Source organism: Salvelinus sp. IW2-2015, linkage group LG13 (assembly GCF_002910315.2).
Source record: "Salvelinus sp. IW2-2015 linkage group LG13, ASM291031v2, whole genome shotgun sequence".
NCBI lineage: Eukaryota > Metazoa > Chordata > Actinopteri > Salmoniformes > Salmonidae > Salvelinus > Salvelinus sp. IW2-2015.
Genome location: NC_036853.1, coordinates 50,249,207 through 50,269,522, shown reverse-complemented (window position 1 = coordinate 50,269,522; position 20,316 = coordinate 50,249,207). Strand labels below are relative to the sequence as shown.

Below are 20,316 nucleotides of genomic sequence, written 5' to 3'. Positions count from 1 at the left end.
GATGAGTGAAGGGCGTTTGCCAGCAGCAGGTTTGGCAGCAGCTAGAATGCCGGCAACGCAGAACGCCTGAGCTAAACAGGAGGGGGAGCCAAAACAAAGGCTGGTGTGACAGTACCCCCCCACCCCGGAGACACAGTGTGGGTCGGCGGGACGACGCCTGTGGAAGTCCCGAATGAGAGAACGGTCCAGGACGTCCCACGCCGGAACCCATCGGCGCTCTTCGGGACCGTACCCTTCCCAGTAAACCAGGTACTGGAGTGACCCCCCACGATGCCATGAGTCCAACAGCCTGCGGATGGAGTACGCAGGGGCCTCCTTGGCGTCCAAGGGAGGGGTAGGTGCATTGTGGGGTCCAGCACTAGCCAAGGGACCAGATGCCACCGACCTGAGGAGAGATACATGAAATGAGGGTGAGATACGGTAATTGACGTGGAGATGTAATCTGTACGTCACCTCATTGACTCTCCTCAGGACTTTGAACGGCCTCACAAAATGTGGGCTCAGCTTCCGGCAGGGCAGGCAGAGGGGCAGGTCCTTCGTAGGAAGCTAGATCCTGTCACCGGGGTGAAAGACCTTCTACCGGAGGATGACGCGCTGAAGACGTGTGTGCGCTGTGTTCCATAATTCCTCAGCGCCGGAACCAATCGTCCTCTGCAGGAGCCTCGATCTGACTCCGGTGTCAGGGCCGGCTGATAGCCTAGAACATACTGAAAGGGTGTGAGGTTAGAGGAAGAGCGACGGAGGGAATTTATGTGCGTATTCTGCCCAAGGCAGAAACGCAGCCCACTCCCCTGGCTGGTCCTGACAGTAACTACGAAGGTACCTACCAAGTTCCTGATTTACCCTTTCCACCTGTCCATTTGATTGGGGACGGTTTCCGGAGGTGAGGCTGTGACCCCCAGTCGTTCCATGAAGGCCTTCCTGACACGGGAAGTGAACTGAGAACCACAGTCAGACATGATGTACTCCGGGATCCCATATTGCCGGAAGACGTGAGAGAAGAGAGCCTCCGCCGTGCATGACCATAGGGAGACCAGGCAGAGGAATAAAACGACAGGCTTTGGAAAACCGGTCCACAACAACCAGGATGGTGGTGTACCTCTCTGAGGGGGGAAGGTCTGTGACAAAGTCCAAGGAGCGATGGGACCAGGGTCGTTGTGGAACCGGCAGTGGGTGGAGTTTACCATAAGGGAGGTGTCTAGATGTCTTGCTCTGTGCGCAGGTGGAGCAGGAAGAGACATAAACCCGGACATCCTGGGCCAAGGAGGGCCACCAGTACTTGGTGGAGAGACAGACGATAGTACGGCTATACCTGGGTGCCCCGACACAGATGCTGTGTGTGCCCAGGCGAAGAGACGGTCTCGCACATCAGAGGGCACACAGGTACGCCCCTCGGGACAGTGGGCAGTTGAGGGCTCCTGTCGCAGGGCTGTCCATGTCCACATAAAAACACGACAGGAGCCACAATGCGGGACAGGGGAATAATGGGTGTCACTTTCTCCCTCCAAACCTTAGTGCCATGCACCCGAGACAACGCATCGGCCATGACGTTCTTAGATCCCGGCCGGTAGGAAAGGGTAAAGTCAAACCTGGTGAAGAATAGGGCCCTACCTGGCCTGACGCAGGTTCAGCCTCTTCGCTGCTCGAATATCTAGGTTCTGGTGGTCCGTCCAAACCAGGAATGAATCCAGCCAGTGCCGCCATGTTTTCAGCGCCTTCTTGACCGCCAGCAACTCACAATCTACCACGTCGTAATTCTGCTCCGTGGGAGACAGCTTCCGTAAGTAGAAGGCGCATGGATGGAGTTTAGGTGGCGATCAAGTGCGTTGGGAGAGAACAGCCCCTACTCCAACCTCAGAGGCATCTACGTCTACGATGAAGGGCAGAGACGGGTCAGGACAAGCCAGAACAGGTGCGTTCGTAAAACGTTCCTTGAGCGCACGGAAGGCTTCAAAGGCCTCCTCAGTCCAGCGAAGCTGTCGAGGACCTCTCTTCAGGAGGGAGGTGAGAGGGGCCACCACTGTGCTGAAACCCCTAATGAAGTGCCTGAAACAGTTGGCAAAACCTAGGACGCGCTGCACCGCCTTTATGTTGGATGGAACAGGCCACGACTGTACTGCACTGACTATCTCCACTCCCGCGGTGGATATCCGATAGCCCAGAAACGAGTCCGCCTGATGGAAGAAAAGGCACTTCTCCGCCTTGGCGTACAGGTGATGCTATCAGTTTCTCCAAAACGGACCTGACATGAGAGTTTGTTGGAACCTCTACACCTTGCTGATAATAAAGAATGATTCATTTAAGTTTGAATTTGAGTCCCTGGTGGTAATTTCCATGACACTGCGCCATTTTGTAATTGTTTATTGTCAGTTCGTCATTTGTGTTTATTTTACAAGCATAATATTACTATTCAATCTATCACTGTCTCTCTCTTTTTCTCTATCTTTGTCACTTTCTCTCTCTTTTATCCCTTTCCCACCTCCCTTTCTCTCCATCTTTTCCTTCGTATGTGTGTGTCCAGGTACTGACCGTCTCCTGCACGGCGTTCGCTGGTGTGTTGGCACTCAACTACCAGCGGGACTACATGGTGTGGGTGCTGCCCCTGCTCTTCGTCTGCCTGTTCTCCTGGCTGGTGGCCCACTGCTTCCTGTCCATCTTTGAGATTGTGGTTGACATGCTCTTCCTCTGCTTAGCCGTGGACACAAAGCACGACGACAGTAGCCCCGGCCGAGAGTTCTACATGGACAAGTCCCTTGGGGAGGCGAGGCTGCATGGGAGGCTATAGGTGCGTACCGATTCTCCACCTGTCATGTACTTAAAAGCAATGGATTGGTGTAATCATTTTCTAGAGGGAGTTTCCACCATTGTTAAATTAATGTTGTGCTCACTTTGGGAAGGGTGGAAAAATCGTGACGCAGCCTTATATACACTACTGTTCAAAAGTTTGAGGTCACTTAGAAATGTCCTTGTTTTTGAAAGAAAAGCACATTTTTGTCCATTAAAATAACTTCAACTTGATCAGAAATACAGTGTAGACATTGTTAATGTTGTAAATGACTATTGTAGATGGAAAAGGCAGATTTTTTTCATGGAATATCTACATAGGCTTATAGAGGCCCATTATCAGCAACCATCACTCTTGTGTTCCAATGGCACGTTGTGTTAGCTAATCCAAGTTTATCATTTTAAAAGGCTAATTGATCATTAGAAAACTCTTTCGCAATTATGTTAGCACAGCTGAAAACTGTTATCCTGATTAAAGAAGCAATAAAACTGGCCTTCTTTAGACTAGTTGAGTATCTGGAGCATCAGCATTTGTGGGTTCGATTACAGGCTTAAAATGGCCAGAAACAAAGACCTTTCTTCTGAAACTCGTCAGTCTGTTCTTGTTCTGAGAAATGAAGGCTATTCCATGCGAGAAATTGCCAAAAAACTGAAGATCTCGTGTAACACTGTGTACTACTCCCTTCACAGAACAGAGCAAACTGGCTCTAACCAGAATAGAAAGAGGAGTTGGAGGCCCCGGTGCACAACTGAGCAAGAGGACAAGTACTTTAGAGTGTCTAGTTTGAGAAACAGACACTTCACAAGTCCTCAACTGGCAGAGGCGACCCCGAGATGCTGGCCTTCTAGGCAGAGTTCCTCTGTCCAGTGTCTGTGATATTTTAACCATCTTCATTTAAAAAAAAAATTTATTGGCCAGTCTGAGATATGGCTTTTTCTTTGCAACTCTGCCTAGAAGGCCAGCATCCCGGAGTCGCCTCTTCACTGTTGAAGTTGAGACTGGTGTTTTGCAGAGTACCAATCCATTTATATATGGCGAATAGCGGTTTCTGCACATTTTAAACAGAGCTCACCTTGTTATCTCATCACCCAACACGCTCTCTCTCTTTAGGAGTTTGTAGAGAACAGTAAGAATATGGCGGGACGGGATCGGTCCRATGCAGATGGAGTCTGTGCTGAGATGAAGTCCATGGTGAGTTAACCAAACTTTTCCAACAGAGAATACATTAATTTACCTCCATAATCTAGAGTCATACACACAAAATGATGATGCTGATGAAGACAATAGTAAAGTTTAACACTCCATTTGTTTATTGTTGTAGACTCATGCAGGAGGGACTTTTGCTTGAAAACCAAACCTGCAGACAGAAACCAAAGGCATCCCAGAAGTCTTCTTGAATCCATGTGTAATAGGTTTAACATATCACTCCAGTCCCAGAGACAACAATATTTTTTGATAACCTGTTTATTAATTTATGGCACACTTAGTTTTTTTAGTAACAAATATATTATGTGACATAAGTACATCTGTCAAGAATATTGTTWGTGTAGTTTGGTGCAATTTTATAGGCTGTAGAGTTTGTTTTTTAGTTAAGCCTATTCTGGGTCAAATTATTGTGAGAGAATATTCAAATGCATTCCATGTCACCACTGTTATTTYGTAACCACCACTATGATACACTACAAGTGTTTTGTATCTCAAATGACTTTTGRGATTGTGGTAATGATGATCATGGTCACTTCTTGTCTTGCATTTGTATATCTAATACAATTTTGAGAAAYACAACTGACTAGCATAACAGAAAAGTTCTTACATGGACATTTTTGAAAGTTAGTGATTTGTGAAAAGGTGTTCGTTCTCCCTCGCCTGTTAACAGGATCATTTTACTCCTTACTACAGTGGATCAAATATGAAAGAGGCATTTACTCTGATGAGGAAGTTTTTATAGTAGTTGAACATATTAAATGCAGGGCCTACAAATGCTTAGTTTCTCTTATGTCAAAGGCAATGGATGATCATAACTGACAATCCCAAAATGATGGCTTGAGTTTGTAATACTCTGTAGAAAAAGGAATTGCCTAGAAGTGTATATTTATTCATAAATGAAAGCAGAGTTCAACACAGAATATGATGTATAACATTTTTATGCAGTGGACTTCATTGATCTCGCCTGATGCGGTTGAACCAATGGAATAGTCCCTAAAGTACAGACCCTGCCCATCTGGCACGCCATACCGGCTCAATCAAACGGCAAAAGTATTTGAAAGAAAACAAATACTATTTGAACCCAGGTCTGTAGTGTACCACTTATACTATTTCAAACTCCTCTTTTCCTGTWCYCTGTGKTGGACATCAGGAATACATCTCAGCTGGCCCTGACCCCGTCCTATCCTCTATGACGCAACTGTCCGCCTAAAACCTGGGCAACGTGGCCAAAGACTCATTCATCATCACCCTGGTGGAAATCCCTGGTCTCATCCTCACCTACATCCACAACCCGCTCAAAGGAAAAGTACGTCCTTTATTACATTCACTGTCGCAAACCGAAAAACAGCTCAAAAGCAAGTTCTTTCTCACATTCAACTACATCCACAGTCAGGAGGAAAAGCTTAATTTCCAATTGTTCCAAGCGGTGAAAACCATTTGTTTTTGAGACAGGGTGACACAAAAGCTGTGTTGTATTCATTAAGTATATCTTAGCAAATTTTCAAAGATGCATTATGGTACATTACAAGCTCAAATATTTCAACACAAATGACAATTTAGGGCAATAACCCGAAAAAAAGATTCTCTCTCCATTGTTTAATCAGCCTGTGTGATTGACAGGAGAGATGATGAGAGGAGCTGAGTTTTTTCCATCATCATTATTACTGGGGATGAAGAAGGGAAAGATTATATCTTTAAAGGTGCAGCCAGTGAAAGAGTAGATATGAGACCTGGCCTCCACATTGTAAAAGGAGACCTGACCCTCCTCATAGTCCACAAACACCCCCACCTTCTTAGGCTTCTCTCTTAGGGACAGGATGACTTGGGGGGAGGCACAGGCTGTGTATTGATTCCCATCCATTAAGACCACAGTCCAGAGTCCATATTCAGGGCTAGGTGATACAGACCCCTTCCTGTCTATGGACTCTCTGGCCACTCCTAAAGTCCACCTAGTCTTACCGTTAACCGTCACCTCATAGTAAAATCTCCCTGAGGAGAAGCCATCCTGTCCAAGGACAATTAAATACTTATTAAACCTTTTTGGATTGTCAGGGAGATTCTGTGTTATGTCTCCACGTCTTACTTGTTTTCCATCCTCAGACAGGATGAGTTTGGGATGTGCTGTATCAGGGTCCAGAGTCACATCCACTGCATACTGCTGAATCCTCTTCAGTTTGACTTCAGGCAGCTTCTCCATCTCTTTACTCAGTATCTTCTCCAGGTGAGACACAGCTTTCCTCACAGTCCCCACACACAGATCACTGTGAACACTGATCTCAGACATGTTCTTGGTGGGTGGAGGGGTAAACACTAGTAATGGGAAGCTCTGGAGAAGTTGGAGGTGGTCCTCAGTGTGTGAGAGCTGCTTCAGATCAGTGCTTCTCCTCTTTAGCTCAGTGATTTCCTGCTCCAGATCTTTAATGAACCCTTCAGCCTGCCTCTCTACTGCTTTCTGCTTCTCCTCAATCACCTCAATCAGCTCAGCCTGGCTTTTCTTAATGGAGCGCACCAGAGCAGTGAAGACCTGTAAGCTGTCTGCTTTCTCTCTCTCTGCATCTCTCTTGCTGAAATCTACTAAGAGTTTGATCTCTTTAGCCTTCTTCAGTCGCTCCTGGATAATCTGCTGCACTTCTGCCTCAGTTTTCTCCAAGTGAGCCTTCCTCTCTCCACACTCTTCCTCTATAGGGACAGTGTCATGAGTCTTGTGGTCTGCCTCAGTGCAGATCTGACACACACATGTCTGGTCAGTCCTACAGAACAGCTCCAGGAGTCTGTCATGTCTTTTACAGATCCTGTCTTCCAGGTTCTCCACAGGGTTGATCAGCTTGTGTCTCTTTAAGGCTGGGGCTATGTGATGAGGCTCCAGGTGAGTCTCACAGTAAGAGGTTAGACAGAGCAGGCAGGACTTCATGGCACTGAGCTTCGTCCCAGTGCAGACGTCACAAGGCACTTTTCCGAGTTTGGGAGGGGACTCATCTTTACTTCTGTCTCTCATCTTTTTAAAATTCTCTACAACCTCTCTTAACATTGTGTTGACACGAAGCTCAGGTTGTCTGTACAACTTCTCCTTACACAGTGGACATTGACACAGGTCCTTGCTATCCCAGTACTTTGTGACACAGGCCATGCAGAAGTTGTGTCCACATGAAGTGGTGACTGGCTCAGTGAACACATCCAGACAGATAGAGCACAGGAACTGCTCTTCAGAAAGTAAAATGCTGGAGGAAGACATATCTAGAGAGAGAGAGAGAGAGAGAGAGAGAGAGAGAGAGAGCAAAGTCGAAACTGTAAAGCATAGTTAAAGTTCAACAGTTTTATTTAGCAAATTGCAGCAAACCTACAGATCAAAAGAATAATAGACTCCAGCTCTAGATTATAATCAGTCATTAATACAATATATATGTTTTTTCAAATGAGCCTATTCCATTTCCTGGAATGAGTCAGGTCTCGATAGTTTCAGTGCCATTGACAACACGGCATTAAGGGAAATGATCCAATCTTGATTACAGTTGTTTGACACATTTATCCTGTATGTAGTACAGTTAATGTACTAAATATAGTTAAACATAGGTACTGGAGATTACCCTAAAATAAATATACAAGGTAATATTTATTCACCGATCCTTGTAAATCTCTACTCACCGGTGTCTGTGTAAAATAGTGTACGCGTGTTCTCTGATTTTTCTCTAGTATATACTGTGGTTTACAAAACCACAGTATAAAAACCACAGGAGACTGTGTAGCGGTTTAAGAGAGATGTCTGAAGTGTTTTGGAGAGTTTACTCATGTGTGCAACATACAGCACGTCAAGCAACTTTAGTTTCACTTCAGCAAAGTGACGTTGACATGCTCCTCCCCACCCAGTGCTGCTCTGTAGCAGAGTTAACCCTTCACATCTCTGAAACATTGTTTTACCTTCTCAATACAAACATGGTTGACAGTTTAAACAAGAGTGTTATAATTGTTTTACTGATCTAGGTAGAAGAGGTGTGAATCAGAAATGTGAAACAAGGACCTACTGCAGGTTTATGGAAGGTTTTTAGGCATCAACAACAACAGAATTCTAATTCCACATTGGAATGAAAAAGTAGTGGCTGTCTTGGCAGATTTGACATTTAATTATGAAGCAAGAAATGTCCCAGATTGTGCCTTTAAACATACTCACTTTGACTTATACCAACTACCAGTTTATCAAGTCAAGCCAGACAATGGGTGAAAGGAGGAAATGCAGAATGTCTTCACTGTTTGTAGGAAAATGCCTGTGTTCGCTGTATGCTGAAAGCCTGCATCTGCTGCTTGTGGTGCCTGAAGAAGTCTAATGAAATGCAGGTCCTACAAATACCGAGGTTGTCTTATGTTAAAGGCAACACATGATCATAACTGACAATCCCTAAATTGTGGCCACATTGGATCATTACTGCTTATTGAGTTTGTCTCTTTCATATATTCTATTGGAGTTTAAAAAACAAATCTGCAGGACATAACAAAACATGCCACTTGGTGGCAGACAACCCACACAGCATCCATTAACAACAACAGATAARACAACACTGACAGACAATTGACAACAAAAACAAAGAGCAATAATGGTAATACAGTTATGGTCCTTTACGATGCCAAGACTGTGATCTTGAGCTTTGATTAAAATACAATCAAATAGGTGCATCGTTACGGACCTGTACAGGACGTAAATCCCTCAATTGTGGCAACATTGGGTCATTACTGCTTATTGAGTTGGTAATTCTGTATTCATAGAAAAAGGGATGTCTGAGCAACAAATTCCCCCTTTGCAGTGCACATTACCATCATCAGTCACATGTGTCGGGTTCACCTAGGGGTCATGAAAAGGGTTGTACCAAAATGTTTGATGTATTAGAATAATTGATTATTCTTATGTTGTATTAATAGAAGGGGAGGGGTTATAAGATCCCTCCCTCCTTACATTTATAGGGTCCTAGACTACAGATTAACAATACAAATTCATTGTAGAGGTTTAGTATTCCACAATTGTTTTTTAGTTCTCTCTTTCTTATAAAAAGGCCACTCTGAGAATGTGTGACTGTGGAATAGGAGCTCTGCAGGGGAATGGAGGAGATAAGACTAGTCAAACATTCCACAAGAAATCAACTTTGGAGAGTGGACGTTTACTGCTAATTTTTAGATAACACTAAAAGCCATTGTTTATATAGCTTGGTAGGCAGGGTTTTGGTCTCAGGAGTAAAAAGGTCATGACGTAGGTAGTGACATCACCAGGCTAGACTGAGGGTGTAACAAAACAACTTTAGACTTTTTGTTTGATGCAGAACTTACTCGGAAACATGCGTACTATGTTCCTGATTGTCAACGTCTGTCTGTAATTGCATTAATAAAGGTTTTTGAATGATTGAATTAAAAATATTGTCATAATGCTAATTTCACCAATGAGCCAATAATGATTGACAAGGACGAAAGGAACGAACCCTAACACATGCTTTTGAGGCATCAGAGAGAATGCTAAAATATAATGTGCTTTAGGTACATATTTCACACACTGTGCATCTCTAGAGTAAGCAGGTGTCCCTCATCCCATTGGTCTAAGTAGGCCTACAGTGCTCCCTGGGAACCAAGCCACACACAGCGTATGCATTGTCTAAGCCACATTCTCATACCACCTCCCTCTTAATTAAAAGACAGCCATCAGGAGCTACAGCCAACTCTGCCAGAATGTCCTAACGTTGCTTGTGTCAACTGATTCTATCTGGAGGGGAGAAGATGCCATCTCATGTGATGCTTCATACCAGTGGCACGACCAGGCCCTGGTGAAAGGATCTTTGATCGTCCTAAGAAGACATCCTGCCAGTGTGGATGGACGTTGAAGGAGGGGTGACAGGGAACATCAATGACGTGTAAACATGGCCCTTCGGATCAATCAATCACATATAATGCAGACATTGTTAAGTGATATTGTCCCAAAAATGTGTGTGTAAAATAACAATCGATGCACATTAGGCTGAATCAAACACAATAATTATTTCAGAAAACAAACATGTGAATCCAGCAGTGGTGGGCCATCAGGGCCTGCAAGGCCTTCTCTGCTGGCTAAACATCATCAGAATATAATTTTTTTTAAATATATTTTCCCACAAATATGTATTAAATTATTCCCTAGAGTAAGAGTTATACTCTTCATTTCATAGCTTTCCTCTTGGTTGCACTGCTTCCAGCCCCGGTTGAGATTTGGAGGGCTGGTCTTTATGTTAGATCTTTTATCCAATCATATTCAGCCATCATGTGTTGCCAGGGGTCTAAAATCTGCTCTCAGGCCTTCAGAATCAACAGTGCGGCGCTTGTAGCAAAGTGAATGGAAATTAAAATTTTGTGTCAACCAATCAGCTTTAGAGTGGCTATTGTACGCCTGCTGGCTGGCTCCAGTGTTACACAGGAGCCAGCTAGCAGGCGTAGGGCGTCCACGTCTTTTGATTGGATTACCAATATTGAGAGGCAGGTCCTATGGGCAGGTCTATGCAGATCTAGGAAACTCTACTAAGCTGTTTTTTGAACCCACAATGGCGGAAGGAGGAGAAGATATCGATTTCGTCGAGGATATAATTATAACGCCATTCTCAAGACGAACTTTTCAAGAAAGTTAGACTTGTAAGGAGAGGTCGCCGACGCCACAAAGCCTGTCACAGGCGGGAAAGGTGTTCGTTCGCTCGCCACTTTCAAAGTTTCAACTACGAGCGCTGTCAATGGCTCACAGGCTCCGAGAAGCACTGCAAACTGTACTGCTGGGAATGCCTATTATTTGCAAGTGATCGATTTGGTGTTTGGAGCCACACTGGCTTTGCAAACTGGAGTTGTCTGTTAAACACTGTTTACCCAAAAATGTCAATTTGTCAATTTCAAGGTGACGCAACGCCTGGTTATACTGCGTTTCTGTCTAAATGTATAGTGTCTAGAGCCATGGCATAATTGATGATAATAAGAGGTGGATTAATCGGGTGGGACTGTGTAGTACCTCACTGAAGGCCTAGGCCCAGGCCCACGGCACGCCACTGGAATCCAGGAACCCTGTCCTCACCCACATCCACAACCAGCTCAAAGGAAAGTATGGATTTTATCATATTCACCCACACCACAACCAGCTCAAAGGAAAAGTATGGATTTGATCATATTCAGCCACATCCACAACTAGCTCAAAGGAAAAGTATGGATTTTATCATATTCACCCAGATCCACAACCAGCTCAAAGGAAAAGTATGGATTTTCATATTCACCTACATCCACAACCAGCTACAGGAAAAGTAGGATTTTATCATATTCACCCACATCCACAAACAGCTCAAAGGAAAAGTATGGATTTGATCATATTCACCACATCCACAACTAGCTCAAAGGAAAAGTATGGATTTTATCATATTCACCCACATCCACAACCAGCTCAAAGGAAGTATGGATTTTATCATATTCACCTACATCCACAACTAGCTCAAAGTACGTATCGTATGTACTTGCACAGTATCAACACCCAGCTTAAAGGCCATGTGAAGTCAAAATTTCAAACCCAGAGGACAACTTCAACAGACTTCCAAAAGACTTGCGAACAGACCAAGTAGACCAGGCCGGGTTTTGGGTTTGAAAAGTCAACGAGGGAAGTGAACAATTCTTCCCTACCTGTCCATTCTAACTCTAAAGACACAACTCGATTCAAACCAATGTCTTCAGTATTTGAACATGTTATTACTCCAACCTCGTGAAAGTGACCAATTGACACATTTCATTTGTCAAAAAACAACTTCATAGCGAAGGACTGGCTTTGATTTGACGGCCTCCGAAGCGGAGTTCGGCGCGAAACGACCATTAGACCTGATGACGTGCTTCTACGCTGTGCATGAGATTAGCTAGCCAATGTCACCATGACATCACCTACAAGTGTGACCGGGATTTCTATTGGAGAAGCAGTTTCTGCATATCTTCATACTCTACTGTCTTTGCTAACATAGTAAAAGTGTGAAAGAATTTGATCAGTGTTATTTCCTGATAGTTTCTGGTTTAAATACAATCCACACAGGACCTTCTAGTCAACAGGTGTTGCATGCCTGGTGACATCACCAGCCGATATAAGTTAATAGACCAATAACAGAGCGTTCCAAACCTCTCTGCCAATAACAGCTAGTTTACAGGTTACATGTCCCTCCCATTAGGCCCCTCCAATTAGGTCCCTCACTCAGACCACTCCCAGACAGTCCTAGCAAAATTCTTGCTTGAGCAATCGTTTTTTGCAAAGTTTAAATTAAAAAAKATATATTTGTTTTACCATTTTAATGGAAACTATTACAGTAATGTTATCCAGCAATGATTTGATATTGAGATGAAAACGGCTACATTGGGCCTTTAAAGGCACAGTACGTCCCTTGTCATATTCAGTGTCTCAGATCCAGAGCCAGGGCAAAGGCTGAGTATGTCTCTTATCACATTCACTTAGAGTATCAATAACCAGCTTTAAGGCAGACTAAGTCCTTTGTCACATTCACCTACATCCACAAACAGTTCAAAAGCTGAGTACGTCCTTTATCATCAACTAGATTCAGCAGCGGGCCATTTTGTTTTGTGTGGATGGTTGAGGGCCAGAACATAATTTCACATCATTTCTAGATTGTACATTTTTAGAATGTGTGGCCAGTAATAATCTGGTCCTGATCATCTCTAAAACTAAGAGCATTATATTGGGTTCAAATCATTCCCTAAATTCTAGACTACAGTTGAATCTGGTGATGAATGGTGTGGCTGTTCAGCAAATTGAGGAGATGAAATGACTTGATGTTAGCTCATGGTAAAAACATATAGATTCAATGGTTGTAAATATAGGGAGAGGTTTGTCTGTAATAAAGAGATGCTCTGCGTTTAAGACACCACACTCCACAAAGCAAGTCCCGCAGGCTCTAGATTTATCTCATCTTGATTATTGTCTAGTCATATGGTCAAGTGCTGCAAGGACGGATCTAGTTTAGCTGTAGCTGGCCCAGAATAGTGTGGCACRTTTTGCTCTTCATTGTAATCAGAGGGCTAATATAAATACTAGGCATGCCAGTCTCTCTTGGCTAAGAGTTGAGGACAAACTGACTGCATCACTTCTTCTTTTTATAAGAAACATATGTTGGAAATTCCAAATGGTTTGCATCGTCAACTTACACACCACTCTGACACACACACTAACCCCACCAGACATGCCACCGGGGGTCTTTTCACAGTCCCCAGGTCCAGAACAGGAAGGAATCTAACAGTATTATACTGAGCCGTGAATGTATGGAACTCCCTTCCATCTCGTTAGCGCACGTATTGAAGAGCAAAGCTGATTTCAAAAAACAAATAAAGCAACACCTCATGACACAACGCCTCTCCCCCATATTACCTACTTTTTGTGTGTATGCACTGAAACGTACATGTAACTGATAGATGCACAATAGATGTTAATATTTTTAATATGTGTACATTTTTGAAGTATTTTGTCTGTAATGTATTTTTTGTTATGTGTCGGACCCCAGTAAAACTAGCTGTTGCCATTGACGTCGGCTAATGGGGATCCTAATAAAATCAAATCAAAATTTACTGCACAAAGTACAAACAGATATAACATTTGATAGAAACGTAATCATTTCAAACCTTGCTTACATTTGTATACGATYACGTGTCTCTAAATTATGCATTGGAATAGATTGCAACAGGTATCCAAAATTTAAATCAATTGGAGATTATTTCCTGGTGTTTTTACACTCTTTTATGTCCAACACTTGGGGAACCCTGCTTTAAAGTATAATTTTCCCTAAAATAATTGTGGGTAAATTATATAAATTATCAAAGCAACATAACTGTATAAATTTTATTTAAATTCATTCCAGTTGATAGTCTTTATTTTCAGCAAATACAAGCATTTATTATCCATGGTTTAGATGTTCAAAACAGTTTCCATTTTAATTTGTTGATACTATTTCAGAGGACATCTGTGGATATTCTAATCGTGTGCCATGTCACCTGAATAAATATACTATTTTGTAAATATTTATTTATTTAATGATTTTTAAGTTATAAGTCAGTTCCATCGTTTAATCAGTGTGTGTGATTGACAGGAGATATGATGAGAGGAGCTGAGTTTTTACCATCATCATTATCACAGGGGCTGAAGTATGCGTAGAGCTTCTCAGCGAAGGTGCAGCCAGTGAAAAGTTGATATGAGACTTGGCCTCCACATCATAAAAGGAGACCTGACCCTTCTCATAGTCCACAAACACGCCCACCTTCTGGGGGTTCTCTCTCAGGGAGAAATAAACTTGGGGGGAGGCACAGGCTATGTACTGATTCCAAATCCTCTGGACCACAGTCCAGACTCCATCCTAAGAACTAGGTGATATAATCCCCTTCCTGTCAGTGGACTCTCTGGCAACTCCTAAATCCCAGTCAGTCTTCCCCTTAACCGTCACCTCATAGTAAAATCTTCCTGAGGAGAAGCCATCCTTTCCAAGGACAATTAAATACTGATGAAANCTTTTTGGATTGTCAGAAAGATTCTGTGGTGTATTTTGAAGTCTTACTTGTTTTCCATCCTCAGACAGGATGAGATAGAGATGTGYTGTATCAGGGTCCAGAGTCACATCCACTGCATACTGCTGAATCCTCTTCAGTTTRARCTTCTCCATCTCTTCATTCAGTGTCTTCTCCAGCTGAGACACAGCTCTCCTCACAGTCCCCACACACAGATCASTRTGAACACTGATCTCAGACCAGTCCTTGGTTGGTGGAGGTTTGTACTCTAGGGATATGAAGCTCTGGAGAAGTTGGAGGTGGTCCTCAGTGTGTGAGAGCTGCTTCAGATCAGTGCTTCTCCTCTTTAGCTCTGTGATTTCCTGCTCCAGCTCTTTAATGAACCCTTCAGCCTGCCTCTCTACTGCTTTCTGCTTCTCCTCAATCACCTCAATTAGTTCAGCCTGTCTTTTCTCAATGGAGCGCACCAGAGCAGTGCATACCTGTATGCTGTCTGCTATCTCTCTCTCTGCATATCTCTTGCTGAGATCTACTGAGAGTTTGATCTCTTTAACCTTCTTCAGTCGCTCCTGGATAATCTGCTGCACTTCTGCCTCAGTTKTCCCCAGCTGAGCCTTCCTCTCTCCACACTTTTCCTCTATAGAGACAGTGTCATGAGTCTTGTGGTCTGCCTGACACACACATGTTTGACACACACATGTCTGGTCAGTCCTACAGAACAGCTCCAGGAGTCTGTCATGCTTCTTACAGATCCTGTCTTCAAGATTCTCCACAGGGTCGACCAGTNTTCCTCTATAGAGACAGTGTCATGAGTCTTGTGGTCTGCCTGACACACACATGTTTGACACACACATGTCTGGTCAGTCCTACAGAACAGCTCCAGGAGTCTGTCATGCTTCTTACAGATCCTGTCTTCCAGGTTCTCCACAGGGTCGACCAGTTTGTGCCTCTTGAAGGCTGGGGCAATCTGATGAGGATCCAGGTGAGTCTCACAGTAAGAAGCCAGACACACCAGGCAGGACTTCAGGGCCTTGCGCTTCGTCCCAGTGCAGACGTCACATGGCACTTTCCAAGTTTGACAGGGGACTCGTCCATACCTCTGTCTCTCAAGCTTTTAAAATTCCCTACAACTTCTCTTAACATTGTGTTGACACGAAGCTTAGGTCGTTTGGAGAATTTCTCCTGACACAGTGGACATTGACACAGGTCCTTGCTATCCCAGTACTTTGTGATACAGACCATGCAGAAGTTGTGTCCACATGAAGTGGTGACTGGCTCAGTGAACACATCCAGACAGATAGAGCACAGGAACTGCTCTTCAGTTAGGAGACTGCTGGAGGAAGCCATATCTAGACAGAGAAGGTGGAACTATACATTTTTTCCTGGAATGAGTCAGCTCTCGATAGTTTCAGTGCCACTGTCAACACAGCGTTTAGAGACACTAACCAATGTTGATTAAAGTTGTTTAACCATACAACATACAGTTTATAATAGTCATGGTACAAAATTAAGTTAAACATAAGTACTGTAGTCGATAAGGAAAACAAGAGAATAGAAGAATTCACACAGTAGAATGTATCTTCACCTGCCCTTGTTAATCTCTACTCACCTGTATCTGTGTGTGTGAAAGAGTGTGGGCGTTTTCTCAGATTCTTCGGTACTATATAGTGTAGTATAAAAAAAAGAGCTGCCGTAGCATTTTTTTCAGAAGAGTTTGAGACCGTTTGCTTGTGTGCGCAACATACGGTACGTCTACACACTTCAGTTTCATYAAGTAAAGTGACGTTTACATGCTGCTCCCCACCCAGTGCTGCTCTGTGCTCTGGAACAGAATTAACCCTTCACATGTCTGATCTCTCTTCATGCTTGATACATTCTTGGTACAAAAGTGTGAATCAGAAATGCTAAACAAGGATTTACTGCAGATATAATGAAGTTTTTTTTAAAGACATCAACTACAATAGAATTCACAGGGGATAAATAAATAGGTACACCTCACACACATGGTTATGGGATTAGCAAAAAAAAAGACACCTGTACCAGGTCAGAAATAGAATTGAAATGTAATCAAGTTTGAGTTTGCATCCCAATATTACATCACAGAAGACTGAAATATAACAAAACTGTTTGACATAAAACACCGGATTATTCGGCCAAAAAAAAAAGAAAGGTATTAATGATGAAGTTCTGATTTTTTTATAACATTCCACCCATGAGGCCATTAGGTAATTTAACTGCAGGAAGGCTACATAAGCAGCAGTAAAAATCCCAGATTGTGCCTAATGCTAGGGGGCAGTTGGAAGTTTGGATGACTGAGGTGTCAAAGTATACTGCCTGTTACTCAGGCCCAGAAGCTAGGATATGCATATACATGGTAGTATTGGATAGAAAACACTCTAAAGTTCTAAAACTGTGAAAATAATGTCTGTGAGTAAAACAGAACTGATTTGGCAGGCGAAACCCGAGGACAATCCATCCAAGATGTTTTTTAGGTCATTGAACTTTTCAATGCTTTTCTATGGGAAGCCTAATATTAGGACCCAGATTGCAGTTCCTATGGCTTCCACTAGATGTCAACAGTCTTTAGAAATTTTCGATTTTTTTTTTGTTGAAAAATGAAGAAGTATTTGATTCTTTCTAAGTGTCACTCAGAAGGACTCTAGTCTTTTGGTGTGCATGAATGAGTCCTCGTGTTTTTTCTCTGTATTGAAAACAGTTTATTCTGTCTTAAATTTTATCGATTATTACATATTAGGGTACCTGAGGTTGGATTAGAAATGTTGTTTGAAATGTTTGGACCAAGTTTACAGGTAACTTTTAGATTCCTTTGTGAGCATGTGGGCGAGTTGGAACAGGTGTATTTCAGAATCAAACGCGCCAAATAAACCGTCCTTTTTGGCATAAAAAGAAGGACTTTATCGAACAAAATGACCATTCATTGTGTAACTGGGACCCTTGGGATTGCAAAAAGATGAAGATCTTCAAAGGTAAGTGATTATTTATTGCTATTTCTGACTTTCGTGATGCATCTGCTTGGTTGGAAAATGTTTGTGACGCTCTCCGGTGAGGCTAGACTTGGTTATTTATCTCCGGTATTGAATATACTATTTTCCGTCTTAAATTTGATCATTTATTTACATATTAGGTACCTGAGGATTGATAGGAACGTTGTTCACATGTTTGGAACAAGTTTATTGTAACGTTTGGAATCATTTTGTATGCATTTTGAATGAGGGGAAACAGGTGGATTATTGAATGAAGCGCACCAAAATAAACTAACTTTTTTGGATATAAGAAGGACTTTATCGAACAAAAGGACATTTGTTATGTAACTGGGACCCTTGTGATTGCAACCAGATGAAGATCTTCAAAGGTAAGGGATTTATTTTATCGCTATTTCTGACTTTCGCGATGCATCTGCTTGGTTGAAATGTTTTTAATGCTTTTGTATGTGGGGCGCTGTCCTCAGATATACGCATGGTGTGCATTCGCCGTAAAGCCTTTTTGAAATATGACAAAGCGCTGGATAAACAAGAAGTTAAGCTTTTAAATGATGTAAGACACTCGTATTTTCATGAATGTTAATATTACGAATTTAGTATTTTTGAATTTCGCGCTCTGCAAATTCACCGGATGTTGTCGAAGTGGGTCGCTAGCGGCACGTTCTAGCCCAAACATACACATTTTCACATTGACAACTACCAGTTTATCAAGTCAAGCCAGACATGGGTGGAGAACTAAAGCTCAATGTATTTTCTGTTTGTAGGAAAATGCCTGTTCTTGCTGTATGCTGAAAGCCTGCATCTGCTGGCTTCTGCTACACGGAAGAAATGTCTTACATACCTGAATCAAGTAAGTGTTCGATCAGAATCAGATTGATTGTCATCTGTGAGATTATTAACTTACATTATTACCACGTAATATCATTGACAACAATCTATTTGATAAGGGAGACTCATTMCAAGATGACAGCAATCACAAATTGCTATTGATGATACTTCTGTCTCTTGTTTGTCTGTTTTCACCACAGAACGCGTACACGGCGACAGGTTTCAACATCACCAGTTTCTGTACGTCGACATGTGACGCCTTCRTCCTCCTGGTAGAGAATGCCCTCAGCGTGGCCACCATCAACACCGTGAGGGACTTTGTCCTCTTCCTGGGAAAGGTAACGGCCGCACAGCGACGCCAATTTTGGATTGTTTATTGTCAGTTCATTATGTGTTTATTTTTCTAGTATAATAATACTAATCATTGTCTCTCTTTTTCTCTACGTCCATCTTTCTCTCTCTTTCTCTTTTCTCTTTCCTCTTTTCTCCCTTTCCCACCCCCCTTTCTCTCCATCTTTCCCTTCGTCCATGTGTGTGTCTGTGTTGTAAGTCCAGGTACTGATCGTCTCGTGCACGGCATTCGCTGGCTTGTTGTYGCTCAACTACCAGCGGGACTACACGGTGTGGGTGCTGCCCCTGCTCATCGTCTGCCTGTTCTCCTGGCTGGTAGCCCACTGCTTCCTGTCTGTCTTTGAGATCGTGGTGGACGTGCTCTTCCTCTGCTTCGCCGTGGASACCAAGCACAACGACGGCAGCCCCGGCCGAGAGTTCTACATGGACAAGGCCCTCATGGTGAGGGAAGGAGGATGGGTGGGTGGGAGGTTATGGCTGCGTCCTGATTCTCCACCTGTCATGGATTTAAAAGGAATGGATTGGTGTAATAATTGGCTAGAGGGAGTTTCCACTGTTGTTCAATTCATGTTGTGCTCACTTTGGAAGAAGGATGGAGAATCGGGGCGTTGCCTTATAAATGCTGAGGTGGAAAAAGTACCCAAATCGTCATACTTGAGTAAAAGTAAAGATACCTTAATAGAAAATGACTAAAGTAAAAGTGAAAGTTACCCAGTGAAATACTACTAAAAGTATTTGGTTTTAAATATACTTAAGTATCAAAAGTAAATGGAATTGCTAAAATGTACTTAAGTATCAAAAGTAAAAGTATAAATAATTTTAAAAATCCTTACATTAAGCAAACCAGACGGCACAATTTTCTTTATTTTTTTTATCGACGGATAGCCAGGGGCACACTCCAACACTCAGACATCATTTACAAACAAAGCATTTGTGTTTAGCCAGATCAGAGGCAGTAGGGATGACCAGGGATGTTCTCTTGAATAGTGTGTGAATTAGACCATTTTCCTGTCAAAATGTAACGAGTACTTTTGGGTGTCAGGGAAAATGTATGGAGCAAAAAGTACCTTATTTTCTTTAAGAATGTACTGAAGTAAAAGTAAAAGTTGGCAAAAATATAAATAGTAAAGTACAGATACCTAAAAAAAACTACTTAAGTAGTACATTAAAGTATTTTTGCTTAAGTACTTTACACCACTGTATATGTCTCTGTTCCATTATCCACACTAGCATTCCAATATATCACACCGTACAATCTTACTGGTTTGTTATTGTGGATAATGGAACATAGCCTTTGTTTTTACAGAGTACCACTTTTACTCCATTTCTATATAGCGAATAGTGTTTGTGCACATTTTACACCAAACTTACCCTGTTATCTCATTCTTTCTCTCTCTCCCTCTTTAGGAGTTTGTAGAGAACAGTAAGAATATGGCGGGAAGGGATCGGCCGGAGGCAGATGGAGGCGGTGGTGAGATGAAGCCCACGGTGAGTTAAAAAAAACGTTTCCAACAGAGAATACATTCATTTACCTCCATAATCTAGAGTCAGATTTAATATTTTTAACTAGGCAAGTGTGTTAAGAACAAATTCTTATTTACAATGGCGGCCTGGGAACTGTGGGTT

General features: G+C 42.7%; 2 protein-coding genes and 1 pseudogene across 2 annotated transcripts in view; 1 reads left to right on the top strand and 2 right to left on the bottom strand.

Moving 5' to 3' along the window:
• Positions 1-5,201, top strand: part of LOC111971630 (choline transporter-like protein 1) — a 43,811-nt gene extending 38,610 nt beyond the window's left edge. Inside the window, exons 15-16 of the mRNA XM_070446332.1 lie at positions 3,896-3,976; positions 5,142-5,201. Of these exons, the coding sequence (XP_070302433.1) occupies positions 3,896-3,976; positions 5,142-5,201 (141 nt within the window). The remainder of the gene's footprint in view (positions 1-3,895; positions 3,977-5,141) is intronic.
• On the bottom strand, positions 4,848-7,847 carry LOC111971629 (E3 ubiquitin-protein ligase TRIM39-like). The gene is made up of 2 exons (XM_023998484.2): positions 7,634-7,847; positions 4,848-7,225 (listed from the first exon to the last, which is right to left on the bottom strand). Exon 2 carries the CDS (start codon positions 7,221-7,223, stop codon positions 5,592-5,594), a length of 1,632 nt encoding a protein of 543 aa, XP_023854252.1. The 5' UTR covers positions 7,224-7,225; positions 7,634-7,847; the 3' UTR covers positions 4,848-5,591.
• A 6,084-nt stretch (positions 7,848-13,931) lies between these two features.
• On the bottom strand, positions 13,932-16,383 carry LOC111971330 (E3 ubiquitin-protein ligase TRIM21-like; annotated as a pseudogene).
• Between the last annotated feature and the right edge of the window lie 3,933 nt (positions 16,384-20,316).